This window comes from Oryctolagus cuniculus, chromosome 20 (assembly GCF_051225735.1).
Source record: "Oryctolagus cuniculus isolate XC-2025 breed Fujian yellow rabbit chromosome 20, ASM5122573v1, whole genome shotgun sequence".
NCBI lineage: Eukaryota > Metazoa > Chordata > Mammalia > Lagomorpha > Leporidae > Oryctolagus > Oryctolagus cuniculus.
This window is the reverse complement of record NC_142886.1, coordinates 19,107,127-19,121,669: the sequence shown is the minus strand read 5'-3', so window position 1 is coordinate 19,121,669 and position 14,543 is coordinate 19,107,127. Positions and strand designations below refer to the sequence as shown.

Here is a 14,543-nt window from a genome sequence, read left to right as displayed (position 1 = left end):
CTGGCCACGGATAGGTCATGGCCAGGGTACAGAGGAAAAAGGCCCCAGCAGCTTGCCGGCCACCAGCCAGGCCTTGCGAGTGCCGGCATGCCGGCACACCCTCTGTGGACGTGGTTTGGCTCTCTATCACCTGAGCCTTTAGTTACACTCTAACCTAGCAGTTGCATTTCTTCAGGCTGTCTGGAGGGAATCGCGTGTTGGGTTGGAGACATTTGTGGGGAGACATCTATCGTAGTGAAATCCAAGGGGCCTGCACCCCCACAGCAGGGCAGTGAGTGGCTACAGAACATGGTGTAGCCGGAAGAGTACACCACAGGAGGACCACAGAGGAGAGACTGGCCATGATGGTGTACCCCTAAGTATTTTAAAAGCAAGATGGGGGCCAATGTGGTGATGCAGCGGGGTAAGCTGCCACTTGCAATGCCAGCATCCCACATGGGTGCTAGTTCGAGACCTGCTGTTCCACTTCCCATCCAGCTTCCTGCTGATGTGCCTGGGAAGGCAGTGGAAGATGGCTAAAGGGCTCGGCCCCTGCTACCCTGTGGGAGACCAAGATGGAGTTCTAAGTCCCTGGCTTCACCCTGGCCTAGCCTGGGCTGTTGTGTTGTGGACATTTGGGGAGTGAGCTGGTGAATGGAAGACCTCTCTCTCTCTCTTTCCTGGTCTCTCTCTCTCTCTCCTGATGCCGCTCTGTCACCCTGCCTTTCAAATAAATAGATCTTCAAAAGAAAAGGGAGAAACATAATTGACATACACCCAGTGATTTTTTAAAATATTTATTTATTTATTTGAGAGACAGAATTACAGACAGAAAGAGGGAGAGACAGAGAGAAAGAGAGGTCTTCCATCTGCTGGTTCACTCCCCAAGTGGCTGCAATGGCCGGAGCTGGGCCGATCTGGAGCCAGGAGCCAGGAGCTTCTTCCAGGTCACCCGCATGGGTGCAGGGGCCCAAGCACTTGAGCCATCTTCCACTGCTTTCCCAGGCCATTAGCAGGGAGCTGGATTGGAAATGGAGCAGCCGGGACTCAAACCAGAGCCCATGTGGGATGCCAGCACTGCAAGCAGAGGCTTAGCCCACTGCACCACAGCGCCGGCCCCTACACCCAGTGTTTTAACAACATGTCCATATAAGGAAAGAGTGAACAGGAGGAGATCGGTAGGCTTATCTGTAATGCCTTTTCCAAAGGTGTCATATTATTCTATTATACTAATTTAAAGAAAAAAGAAGGGTGGGCCTTGTGGCACAATGGGTTTGGCCACTGCTTTGGATGCCCACTTCCCATACTGGAGTGCAGGGGATCGAGTCCCAACTCCGCTTCTGATCTGGCTTCCTGCTAACATACCTGGGAGGCAGCAGATGATGGCCCAAGCACATGGGCTCCTGTCATCCACACCAGGAGTCTTCGTGGAGCTCCTGGCTCCTGGCTATGGCCTGGCCCAGCCCCAGCTGTTGTGGGCATTTGGGGAATGAACCAGTGGTTGGAAACTCTCTCTCTCTCAGTGTCTCTCTACCTCCCTCTCTCTGTGCTACTCTGCCTTTCAAATAAATGAATGAAAACTAAAAAAAATATATATATATATATACACACATTTTCATGAATTTTTTTTGATAGATAGAGTTAGAGAGAGACAGAGAGAAAGGTCTTCTTTCCGTTGGTTCACCCCCCAAATGGCCGCCACGGCCAGAGCTACACCGATCCTAAGCCAGGAGCCAGGTGCTTCTCCTGGTCTCCCATGTGGGTGCAGGGCCTAAGCACTTGGGCCATCCTCCACTGCCTTCCCGGGCCACAGCAGAGAGCTGGACTGGAAGAGGAGCAACCGGGACTAGAACCTGGTGCCCATATGGGGTGCCAGCACTGCAGGTGGAGAATTAACCAAGTGAGCCACGGTACCGGCCCCTTTCATGAATTTTTAAAAAAAACCTTCATACGCATGGATTTCAAATCTTTTCACACTCAAATAAGCTTATCTTTTAATTCCAGTTTCCACGAACTTTTTGAAGTGCACTTGTACTTCTGCAGAACTAGTTTTTGGAGGAATGTACAGAGCTACATCCACTGGCTCATGCCCCAGATGCCCAGAATGGCCAGACTGGGCCAGGGCCAAAGTAGGGAGCAAGGAACCCAGTCCAGGTCTCCCATGTGAGTAGCAGGAAGCCAGTTACTGGGACCACCACTGCTGTTGACCAGGGTCTGTGTTAGCAGGAAGCTGGAGTCGGGAGGCAGCAGGGAGCCAGCGGGTGGAACCCAGGCACTGCCCTGTGGGATGCCGGCATCCTCACTGCGGTCCCAACCGCCAGACCAAACTCCTGCCCCTGTGCCCCAGAAATGCTCCACGGCGAGCAGCGACTTTGCCGAGCCATAACATAGTGCTCTGGCCACACATCTGCTTTCTTGCCCTGCAGATCCCTGGGTGGGAGACACTTCTGCAGGAAGGACCCCCCCCCCCCAGAAGCGGGGCTCTTAGGGCCCTGAGAGGTGCATGCTGGGGCCGGGAAGGCGGCCCCTGCCCCCCACTCCTGCTCAGCCCCGGGCCCCTCTCTCTCAACCAGGCAAAGAGGCCATGCTGCGGCAGAAGGACTACGAGACGGCCACGCTGTCGGAGATCAAGGCCCTGCTCAAGAAGCACGAGGCCTTCGAGAGCGACCTGGCTGCCCACCAGGACCGTGTGGAGCAGATCGCCGCCATCGCGCAGGAGCTCAAGTAGGCCTGCGCCCGGCATGCCCGCCCTTCCGTGGCCTCGTGCAGGGGCCCTGCTGCCTTGGGAGATGGGGCTGTGCCGTGGGAGGGCAGAAGGGTGTGGCTGCGGGAGACAAAGGACAGCCCTCGTGGTGGGGAAGGAGGCCGTGCCCCGCCCCCCCGCCCCCGCTTCCTGTTGGGTCTTTGGTCCTCGCCTGTGAGCAGTGCGGGACCAGACGATGACCACGCACGCCTTGACTCTGAGCTCTGAGCTTCCTCTGGGCCGCTGGGTGTCGGGGGCACGGCTGGCATCACCTTCAGCCTCGGTTGGGGCAGGGGGGCCTGTTGGAGAGGAGGATGGGCCTTCTGTGGTCTCCTGGAAGCCGAGGAGCAGGGGTGTGCAGGGTGCCTGGAACGTCCAAAGGGAACTGCGCTCGCTCTTCCACCACCACCAATGCCCCTGCACGCCAGCCCCGGAAGTCACCTGGTTTCTTGTCTCTTTCTTCTCCAGTGAGCTGGACTATTACGACTCACCCAGTGTCAATTCCCGTTGCCAAAAGATCTGTGACCAGTGGGACAATCTGGGGGCCCTAACCCAGAAGCGGAGGGAAGCTCTGGAGGTGAGGGCCCGGGAAGGAGGGCGAGGCCTGCGCCCACAGCTCTGTGCGTGCCGCTGCCTGCATCGTGGCCCCCTTGGCTTGGGCTGAAGGGCTCCTTACATTTCCTGCACATCCCCCACCCTGGCCTGGTTAGGGGAGCTTCCCTCTGGCCCAGGACTTGGACTCTGCCCTGGCAGGGGTGCCTCCTACCCTAACCACATGTCACTCACCCAGTTCAGTGCGCTCGCCCTCCCCACTCCGGCCATTGAGAACTCCCCTGACCCACAGAGGCCAGACTGTCTGGTGGCCAGGCCAGGGGAAGACATCCCTATTCCAGACCCGGAGAGCCGGCGCCCTTCTAGCCCTGGGTGTTAGCCCTGGGGGGGGGGGGGGGTGGTCAGCAGGAGGCTCTCAGGGGGCGGGCGTGATTCTGGATGTCCTACGCTGATCACCCTGTCGGGCGCCCCCAGCGCACGGAGAAGCTGCTGGAGACCATTGACCAGCTGTACCTGGAGTATGCCAAGCGGGCCGCCCCCTTCAACAACTGGATGGAGGGCGCCATGGAGGACCTGCAGGACACCTTCATCGTGCACACCATCGAGGAGATCCAGGTGTGCCGTCCCTGGGCCCTAGAGCACCCCAAGGCCTTCACAGATCTGAGACCTTTGCCTCGTACACTAAGCTCTCCCCACCACTTACCCCACCCCCACCGCGCAACCTGCATAACCAGCAGATGCTCAGATTTACCCCTTCTCTGCACTCTTTCTTCTGCACAAAAACTATGCCGTATGCATCCTGAGCCCTGGCTTCTGAGTCAGCGTTTATCTTGGCGCTCATTTCACACCCGTCGATGGCTTCCTTGATCTTCCATATGGCTGCAGGGTGGGATATTGAAACGTTCTGGCCAGCGCCGCGGCTCACTAGGCTAATCCTCCGCCTTGCAGCGCCGGCACACTGGGTTCTAGTCCCGGTCGGGGCGCCGGATTCTGTCCCGGTTGCCCCTCTTCCAGGACAGCTCTCTGCTGTGGCCTGGGAGTGCAGTGGAGGATGGCCCAAGTGCTTGGGCCCTGCACCCCATGGGAGACCAGGATAAGTACCTGGCTCCTGGCTTCGGATCAGCGTGGTGTGCTGGCTGCAGCGCACTGGCTGCGGCGGCCATTGGAGGGTGAACCAACGGCAAAAGGAAGACCTTTCTCTCTGTCTCTCTCTCTCACTGTCCACTCTGCCTGTCAAAAAAAAAGAAAAAAAAAAGTTCTGGCAAAGAGCTGAGGAAGCAGTGTTGGGGTGGTCACCCAGGAGCACACCTAACACGGGCACCCCTTGTCTGTGATCTGACTATGGGGGCGGAACATCCTGGGGCGGTTGCTGTCAGCTTTGCCTCAGTCTCCCAGCTGGGGTGGGACCTGGCCTCCTGTGGCCCTTCCACCGCCCTGGCCCCTCTGGGCCTCCCTTTGCTCATCTCCCTTGGGGCTTCCCCATCTCTGTCCAGGGACTGACCACAGCCCACGAGCAGTTCAAGGCCACCCTCCCCGATGCCGACAAGGAGCGCCTGGCCATCCTGGGCATCCACAACGAGGTGTCCAAGATTGTCCAGACCTACCACGTCAACATGGCCGGCACCAACCCCTACACAACCATCACGCCTCAGGAGATCAATGGCAAATGGGACCATGTGAGTTGAAGGGCCCTGCTGGCCAGTGGGAGGGGGTGGGCAGGGATTATTTGTTGTTCATTGATTTCCGTCTGCTTCATTTTCTCAACTGTGACGCAGTGGACACTGAATATTTGTTCAGAGAGGGAATTTCTGAACAGGTCGACATCTTCAGTCTTACTCTGTTACTCACCAGCCCCTCCCACTCCTGGGCCCTTGGTTTTCTCGGAGCAGGGTCCATGGGGCAGACGGCCGGCCCCTCCCCAAAATCTGGTGGTTGTTCCCGCCCCCCAGGTGCGGCAGCTGGTGCCACGGCGGGACCAGGCTCTGACAGAGGAGCACGCACGCCAGCAGCACAATGAGAGGCTACGCAAGCAGTTTGGGGCGCAGGCCAACGTCATCGGGCCCTGGATCCAGACCAAGATGGAGGTGGGTCCCGTCCCAGGAAGCCGAGAGCAGCTGGCCGGGTTGCAGGACGCGTGGAGGACTGAGGTGCAGAGCCTGTGGCCCGCGGGCTGCCGGCCAGGGAGTGCAGAGGCCTGTGTGGGGAAGGCCTGGCACCTTCGTCCCACTTTCTCACGCGGCAGCCAAGCCCGACACAAGGGCGAGACTAAGGAGTGCCTAGGACAGTTCCGTGGAAGGCTCCACTCCCCGAAGGCTGCTTCGGCTCGAGCGCCTGGGCTTATCTCATTGACCAGGCCTCCCCTTCTGTCCTCAGCCAGGAGCTTGGCCAAAGAGGACCATCTGCTTAGAAAGAGAGCTGAACCCTGGCTGAACATAGTTTCTTGCTGAATGTGTGGGCTGGATATTGGGGTGCTGTAGAGGAGTGGAGCAGGGCAGGAGTGTGGCCTCTGAGCCCCTTGAGGGGAGAGACCACGTCAGACTCACACTGGTGTGCCCCCACCCACCCCCAAGCCCCGTTGGCATATCGTGCCTAATAGAGACTCAGGAGATGTTAGTGAGGTTGAGTTGAATGGATGGACAGTGCTTTCACAGCACGAGGTTGTCCACCTAGTTAAGTGGCAGGCAGAAATGCAGCGGACTCCAGGCCTGGCACTCCGGGGTGGCTGGGATTCGGGTGGGCCAAGGCAGACATCCTAGGGGGAGAACCTGGCCACTGGCCGCTAAGCAGGGTGTGCTGAGGCTGTGGGGATCCCGGCTCAGAGGGCACAGCAAGGGGCCCTGACATGCACCAGGGTTGGGAACGGTGTTTGGGAAGGGCAATTGGATGGCAAGCAAGGGAGTGACCTTGGGAGTTAGCGGCCGACCCTGCCTCCTCTTACCGAGGCTAACTGCTAAGAGACAGGAGGTGTTGCGTGCCGTGATAACACTGCTACACACCTGTTTCCGTACCAAGGGTGCCTTATTAATGACCAGTCACGGTCTCCCTAGGGCTGGCATAGGAAGGGAGAATGCTCTAGGGGGTTAGCCGTGACCGTGGGGGCCCGTGGTGCCCCCCGCGGGTGCAGAGTGCGGGGGTCTGACAAGGCGCCTCCGCCCGCCGAGCAGGAGATCGGAAGGATCTCCATCGAGATGCACGGGACCCTGGAGGACCAGCTCAGCCACCTGCGGCAGTACGAGAAGAGCATCGTCAACTACAAGCCCAAGATCGACCAGCTGGAGGGCGACCACCAGCTCATCCAGGAGGCGCTCATCTTCGACAACAAGCACACCAACTACACCATGGAGGTGGGCGGCCAGCCTCGCTTCTCCGGGAGGGATCCTGTGCCCCCACCCCCTGTCTGTTCTCCCCTCCTGAGCTGAGGCGGGGGGCTGAGGAGGGAGGCGAGCCATCTCCCAGGGAAACGGGGCACAGGCGGAGGAGAGACTCAGTCCTTTTTCACCCCCAGAGCTCAGTCTTCAGTGCCTTCCAGGTACCCCAGGGAGCGGGTTGACAGAGGTGTCCTGGCGCAGACCCGGGCGGCGGCGTGGTCGCTCGGTGATGGGCCGCTGTCTCATAGGTGGTGCCCCGCTGTGCGTGCTGTGAACGTGCAGTTGTGCGTGGCCACGTGTGGTTGTGGAGTAAGGGACTCACCCACTTTTTTGTCCCTTCCTGACCTCGGCAAGTCCTGGTCTCTGCCGTCCCTTTCATCATCTAGTGTCCTCTGTCCTGCCTTGGTCTCCTCCCTCTGGTGGCCCCGAAAATCCAGCCTGAGTTTGACCGCTTTGGCCATTTCTGTGGCCAGGGACAGAAAGAGCTGGGGGCAGCCGGGAGCCCAGGCCCGGGAGCCCTCGGCTGACCGGCCCCCTCGCCCGCCCCCCAGCACATCCGTGTGGGCTGGGAGCAGCTGCTCACCACCATTGCCAGAACCATCAATGAGGTGGAGAACCAGATCCTGACCCGCGACGCCAAAGGCATCAGCCAGGAGCAGATGAACGAGTTCCGGGCCTCCTTCAACCACTTCGATCGGGTGAGAGCCCACCCTGTGCTGGCCGACAGCAGCCCCAGCCCTGGCCCCTGCCCCTGCCCCAGGGTCCTGGAGGGCACAGCCCTGGACATGGGCCACCATGCAGGGCCCAGTTCTTGGGCAAGGAAGAGAGGGGGCAGTGGGAGGAAGTACCCAGCGTGTACCACGAGGCAGCCTGTCCTGATGCCCTGGTCCTCTCTGGAGAGAGCAGGTGGAGGAAGGGCCTTTGACCCTCACCTTTGAACCTCACGCTTGCTCTCCCACCTGGACCACTCAGCCCTCAGGAGTGAGGGCCTGCTGCCCCCTAGCTGTGGGGACTGTCCCTCACCTCTGCCCTCGGGAGACACAGGGGCAGAGGAGAGGTCCCTGGGCTGTCACTGTCCTCCGTTCTGGGTCCCCATCCCAGCACCAGGACAGGTCCCATGTTCAGTTGGCCACCCCTTCCCAGGGCCCTGGGGCTTGGTGGGGAGGGGGTGCATGGGGTCAGGTGCTGCCCACCACCCTCGCCTGCTTCACCGCCCTCCAGGCACCTGGGTGGGGGAAGCCCTCAAGGGGACACCAGGGTGTGGCCTGGGCACTTGTGGGCGGAGCTTCTCACCTGCGTGGCTCATCTTGCTCCCGCCGGCCCTGCTTCCCCGGAGCAGGGCTGCGAGTGCGGGGCAGGGCACCCTGAGAGCCCGGCCCGTGTGTCTAACCGTGTGCGTTTTATTTCCCCTCCCCCTCGCCCTCCACCCCCCCACCCCTCCATCCGCATGCCTCCTCCCATGTTTCCCACACACGCCTCCCTCCACCGGGCATGGCCCACCCCCGCCCCCTCACGGCCTCACCTCCCTGGCACCGCATGGCTCACTGCCTGGCGCACCGCGGCCCCAGGATCACTCCGGCACGCTGGGTCCCGAGGAGTTCAAAGCCTGCCTCATCAGCTTGGGCTATGATATTGGCAACGACCCCCAGGTACTCACCTCCTGCATGGAGCACGCTCAGGGGTGGCCTCGGGGGCGAGAAATAACGCGTTTCTCCTTTTTCTCTTCTCTGTCTGTCCACATCTCGCTGTCCCCCTTCCTGTGGGCCGTGGGGCTCTCGTCCTCTCCTCCTGTCCCTGCCCGCCCCGTGTTGGGCTCCTCCTCCCTCGGTCGTCTTCCGTGGGAACCTGCTGGGTGCCCACCGTCCTTCTCCCTGTGGATGGCCGTGTGCCTCCCCCGTGTCTTCCTCCTGCCTGGGGACGTCTCCCCGGCCCTGTCTGTGTGTCTCCTCCTCCTGTGGTCCTGTCTGTGCCCTGTCCTCCTGGCCCGCGCCGGTCCCCCCCTCTGACCCCACAGAAGAAGACAGGCATGATGGACACGGATGATTTCCGCGCCTGCCTGATCTCCATGGGTTACAACATGGTAATGTAAACCCCGCCCTGTGTCCGCCAGGCCTCGCCCTGCGCTGGCTGGCTGGCTGAAGAGGCCACGGCCTGGCAGGGCCAGGCCCGTGTCCCACAGGCTGGGGGCTGCCCTCCTGGGAGGAGCCTCGAGCCTCTGGGCCTGGGGGAGGATGGCACCTAAAGCCAGGCCTGGCCCTGGCCCCGAGTCGCCTCCGGCTCTGCCTGCTCAGCCTCTGGCACTGAGTGTGAAGGCGGCACATCTTTGCTTCCACTGCGGGTGCTGGGCTGACCCAGGTTGGTGGTTTGGATATGCCGGGTGCGGGCTCAGCTGTTCCTCCCATAAGAGGCACAGACATTGCCATTCTGCCTCCACTCTGGGATGGCCCTGTCCTGGGCCCCACCCACCCACCCAACCGCCGTGAGCAGGGCAGGGGCTTCACTGCACAGTCAGGGACTGCAAACCACAGCCCGGGAAGGGCTGGGCTGGACGCAGTGACCCTGGGAGCAAATCCCAGCTCTGCGCCCCAGCCTGCAGCCTGGTTGTCAGGGTTCAGTGAAGGGGCTTGGGGGAACTCTGTGCATGGCTGGCACATAGGAAACACTGCATGGAGGGGAGGGAGCAGACTGTGGAGACCCCAGCTCCGCTTCTGGCTGGGCAGCCGTGGGTGAGGCACCTGCCCCATCGATACCATGCAGATCATGTAGTTGTGAGGACGGAATGAATGAGTGTATATAAGGCAGTGAAGTCATGCCTGGCATGCAGCATTAACATCTGCATTGTCTGTCCAGCAGGGGCTCAGGCCTCTGTAGGGCTGGGGGTCCCCACTCTGGAGTGCTGTGTCCCTGTCATGCCCTCGGGACAGTCTAGGTTAGGTCAAGGGGCTGCTGGGCCTCATTCCGTCACAGCCTACTCTGAGGCCTCTGAGGCTCGAGTCTGTCAGAGCTAACTCAGGCAGGCCGGGGCTCACAGGGCCGGGGGCTGGCTGTTCCCTCCAGGGAGAGGCAGAATTTGCCCGCATCATGAGCATCGTGGACCCCAACCGCCTCGGGGTAGTGACCTTCCAGGCCTTCATCGACTTCATGTCCCGGGAGACGGCAGACACCGATACGGCGGACCAAGTCATGGCTTCTTTCAAGATTCTGGCTGGGGACAAGGTGGGTCCCTGCGGCTTGGTGCTGAGCTTCCCGGCTCCCAGAGGGCCTCTGGTGGTCGTCCATGTTTCCGCAGTGCCTCAGGCTCAGGTCAGGTGTCAGGCTGAAGGGGTCTCTGCCAGGACACCACCTCCGGGGAAGGGCTCCTCCTGGTGGTGATGTGGCAGGGGCGCAGCTGTGGGGTCTGTGGGGTCTGAGGTTGGACGCTGGAAAGTCCATCTGAGAAGCCCTGAAATCCTCCTGGGCTCAGGCATGGATTACAGCTGGGGAGCAGGAGACACCCAGGGCTCTCTCATTTTTATACCCTGAGCAGTGGGCCACTGCCAGTTTCCAGATCTCCTGGGTACTCTGCAGTCTCCTACCTGGCGGGGAGGAGTGGGAGGGGAGGATGCAGATGGCGCCGTCTCGGGAAGCCGGGGCCCAGGCTGGGAGCCGACGGGTGCACCTGGTTGTCACTCAGATCCACAGCCATCTCTGGCACAGGCACCTGAGGGATTCGTAGGAGGCCCAGTTCCCTGTAGTGTTAAGAAAGGACTCAAGTAGGATCCAGAATAAACTGGGGGAGGGGAGGATGGGGTGTTGGGGGGCAGATTGCCTTTCTGTAAAAAACACAGAATATCCTACGCTGCCCTTTATTCAGAGCTGCAAAGACTTAGTAAGAAGCCAAAACCAATAGGGAGTGTCGTTTATGAGACTGATCTCAATCTGTAAGGGAATTAGGGCGGAAACTGCCGAGGTCCCTAAAGCTCAGGGACACCCCAATTAGCTGCAGTCTCTTGGAGCTGGGAGGACCCTCAGAAGTGACTGGCTTTGTAGAGGAGGAAGACAGCTCCAGAAAGGGGCCTGGTCCCTCCCACCTGTTCCCAGGGACTCTGGTAGAGGCGGGACATGGGGCTGGGGGATAGCCCGGGGGTCAGAGCCCCTGCGTGAGCTCCCCTGGACCTTCCAGCTCCTAAAAGAAGCAGCTTTCAGTACACCTGTCATGAGTGAGCCCCAGGGGGAGGGGCAGGCGGAGACCTGGCATGGGAACTGGCTGGGGTGGGACAGGGTCCACACGGGCTGGGACAACACAGCCAGAATTTGGATGCTGTTTGTGGCAGTGATGCCCAAACCAGGATGCTCGGTGTCACCTCCTGAGGGTCCACAGAACTAGATTCTCTGGCCTTAGCCTCCGGAGGGCCCAGCTGAGTGAGTGTCGCACCAGATACTGCCGAGCGCGTGGCGGGATGGTGGGACACGGGACACCTGTGGGTGTGATGAGCACGTGGAAGCAGCTCGGGAAGAGGCTAAAAGTGGCAGTGAAGTGGAAACATGAGATGATTTTTACATGTAGATCACTTAGAAATAACGGGGCTCCGGAAGTTCACAGGAAGTGGAATTGAAAGACAATGCCAAATTTTCACCAAGTTTGAGGTGCTCCCTCATATATGTGCATTTTCACATGCGTGTGGATGCGTCTGTCTGTACATAAGTGCATGCTTCCAACAGGTTGTGGAAAACAGAATTAAAAGTAGCAGTTATTTTGGTGTGAAAATTTTTGAAATCATGCAATTTTTTTTCATAATATACACTTTGCATGTATTATGATTTAAAAAAATTCTTGCACCAAAATGAACTCATGCTTTTAATTCCATCTTTCCCCAAGAACTGCTCAAAGAATCCTCTTAAGCTCAGGAGGACGACGTGGGAGCCCAAAAGGGGGTGGGCGGGGCTTCTTGCAGGACAAGCCGGGTTCTTGCTACCGCCTTGACCGCTCTGTCTCCACAGAACTACATCACGGTGGATGAGCTGCGCCGCGAGCTGCCGCCCGACCAGGCCGAGTACTGCATCGCACGCATGGCCCCCTACACGGGCCCTGATGCCGTGCCCGGTGCCCTGGACTACATGTCCTTCTCCACGGCGCTGTATGGGGAGAGCGACCTCTGATCCGCCCTCTCCCGCCCGCCCCGCCGCCCTCGCCCCGCCCTCGCCCGCGCCGCCGCTGCCCCCCATCCCCTGCCCAGGGCATGGTGTCGCCTCCCAGCCTCCGACCGACCGTGTGAGCCGGGACCCACGTGGCACCAAGCCTCCCAGCCCACAAAGTGACAGTTTACAAAATTATTTTCTGCAAAAAAGAAAAAAAAAAGAAAAAAAAGAAAAAAAATTATGTTAAAAAAAGTAAAAAAAAAAGCCAAAAAACAAAAAAACTACATATTTTATTATAGAAAAAGTATTTTTTCTCCACCAGACTTCAATGGAAAAGAGGAAAAATTAACTATTTGCACCGAAATGTTTTGTTTTGTTGTGACATAGGAAAATAACCAAGCACAAAGTTATGTTTCATCCTTTTTACTGATTTGTTCTCTTCTCTCTGTTCCATCTGCTGTATTCATTTCTCCGCTCTCACACCAGCCTTGGTGTGGGAGGGGGTAGGGGTCGGGGGAACTCCTGTCAAGAGGCACATTGGTGCATGTGTTGCTAGATCACTTGTCCATGGAAATATTTTATGATATTAAAGGAAATCTTTGGAAGTGGCTTGTTTTTTAAGGAAGAGAATTTATGTGGCTTCTCATTTTGAAGTCCACTCGGAGGTGTGAGGAGGCGCTTTTTCAACATGGGCTCTGACCAGGGAACTCGTCGTTATTGCCCGCTACGACACAGGACGCCAGACAGAAGAAGACAGAAGACAGAGGTCTTCCGTCTGCTGATTCATTTCCCAAATGTGTGTAACAGCTGAGGCTGGGCCAGGCCGAAGCTAGGACCCAGGAGCTCCACTGTGTCTCCCGCAGGGTAGTGGGAAGTCAAGGACTGGGGCCTGCAGCTGGTGCCTCCCACGTCCATTAGCAGGGACTGCGGGATGTCCTTGGCACGGGCTCTGCTGGATGATGCCCCTGACACTTCGCTGTTTGCAGAGCGGAGGGGTCCGGGGTGGCGTGGGGCGCCTGGACCCGCCCCTGCTACATTTTTGACCCTGGTGTGTTCAGTCTCCGTACACTTTAGTTTCTTCCTTTAGACGGATGCGTGGTGATGGGCCCTGCCCCTCCGTGCCCTCCACAGCATCATGGCTCTCTGACATCTGTGTGGCCGCTACTCTGTTTGCTGCAGAGACCAGCCTGAGCTGTCTCTAAGAATCATCCGGCTATAGCAGAGCGTTCCACTGGGGGTGGGCACTGAGCCCAGCAGTTACGTTGCTGGTTAAGGTGCCCAGGTCCCACGGTGGCGTTTGCGTTTCCATCCCTGGCTCCAGCCCCCGAGTCCAGCTCCCTGCTCACAGACCCTGGGCGGCAGCTGGCGACGGCTCAGGTAGTTGGGTCCCTGCCAACCCCCTGGAAGGCCTGAGTTGAGCTCCTGGCTCCCAGCTTTGGCGCAGCCCAGCACTGGCCATGGCAGGTGCGCTTGGGCGAGTGAACCAACCCATGGGAGCGCCTTTTGTGTCTGTCTCTTTTTCTGTCTGTCTGCCTCTCAAATCAATAAATTATTTTTAAAGTTCCACAAAGAAGAGCTGCCCAGCATCTCCTGGGGGCACGCTGGCCACGCAGACTCCCAGCTGGTGATGTGCGTGTATTGCTGTAGCCTTTTCCCTTTTTTTTTTCTTCCCTGAAGCTATCTTTCATGCACATGGACTCTTCATGAACAGCACAGTGGGTTATGGAAATGATGTAATTTAGCAACTGAAGCCAGAGGTCTGTGTTCGTGTTATGGCTCTGTTAGAACTGGTGTAGTAGTTTCAGGGGGCCTGGGTCTATGGAGTGAAATTGCCCAGGGTTCATATCCAGGACTGCCCTTCCCCGGTATGGGCAGGACTTCTGCACCAGCCTTCCCTGTGAGTGAGGATACTTGTGCCGTTGTAACACTGATGCGACAGCACGAAGCTCCTAGAACTCTCAGGAGACGGAAGTGTGACAAGTCTTCAGTTGCAGGGGCTTCCTTCCGTTGAGGGATCTCAAAACAGGAGGACCCGTCACATGGTGTGTCCCCCCCATTAAGAGGACAAAGACCAGGTCAGAACGCGGCACCTGGCACCAGGGTTGAGGCCTTCTTGTTTAGAGATGAGTTCAGGAAGTTTCTGGAACACCTATAGACCTGGGAAAGAGGGTCCGGATGAGAGGGCTTCTGGGGAAGGGGTATGGAGAGAGAGCTTGGCGTCTGTCTTGGGAAACTGCTGTGGATTTGACCCCCGGCAGGTGAGCTGAGTTTCATGGAAAAAAGCCCCGGGACAAAGGCCAGGTCCTGGTCTTCCCAGGATCAGAGGTTATTTTCATGCAAATCTAAGGGCAAAATTGTTTGGAAGTTGGGGTGGAAGGGAACTTTTTTGCAGCCAGAAAGTTTTCTAAACAAACCCAGAGCAAATACAGAGGCCTGTGGTTAGTGGCTTCTGTCCCTGCCAGCTTTTTGTTACAGGTGAATACTTTAGCTGTGAAGGAAGGAAGTGTATTGCAACTCACAGTTTGGGAGGTTCACAGCCCAAGACTGGGCCATCGCTTGGTTCAGCCATCTGGGTTTAAATTCCTGAATCAAGGAGCCAGATCCTTTGAAAACTATAGCAGCGTCCTTGTCTGCTCACTTTTTGTAAAAGTGGAAGCCATTTGAACTAAGGTGTGTCTACCAAGTTACTGCATAAAATTAATTTCCTATCTAGGGAGTAAATTGTATGTTTGTTTCATTTATTTAAAAGCGACAGAGGTCTTCCGTCTGCTGATTCATTTCCC

General features: G+C 58.2%; 1 protein-coding gene across 3 annotated transcripts in view; it reads left to right on the top strand.

Moving 5' to 3' along the window:
• ACTN1 (actinin alpha 1) overlaps positions 1–12,365 on the top strand; it is a 102,069-nt gene extending 89,704 nt beyond the window's left edge. The window contains exons 12-22 of one of the 3 annotated variants that reach the window (XM_002719521.6): positions 2,553–2,703; positions 3,191–3,299; positions 3,749–3,889; positions 4,768–4,950; positions 5,224–5,358; positions 6,439–6,618; positions 7,194–7,340; positions 8,211–8,291; positions 8,657–8,722; positions 9,700–9,858; positions 11,623–12,365. In XM_002719521.6, coding sequence (XP_002719567.1) covers positions 2,553–2,703; positions 3,191–3,299; positions 3,749–3,889; positions 4,768–4,950; positions 5,224–5,358; positions 6,439–6,618; positions 7,194–7,340; positions 8,211–8,291; positions 8,657–8,722; positions 9,700–9,858; positions 11,623–11,781 — 1,511 coding nt within the window. In that variant the 3' untranslated portion in view covers positions 11,782–12,365. The remainder of the gene's footprint in view (positions 1–2,552; positions 2,704–3,190; positions 3,300–3,748; positions 3,890–4,767; positions 4,951–5,223; positions 5,359–6,438; positions 6,619–7,193; positions 7,341–8,210; positions 8,292–8,656; positions 8,723–9,699; positions 9,859–11,622) is intronic. The other 2 variants (XM_017349365.4, XM_017349364.4) reach the window with 2 other exon arrangements.
• Positions 12,366–14,543: the final 2,178 nt, after the last annotated feature.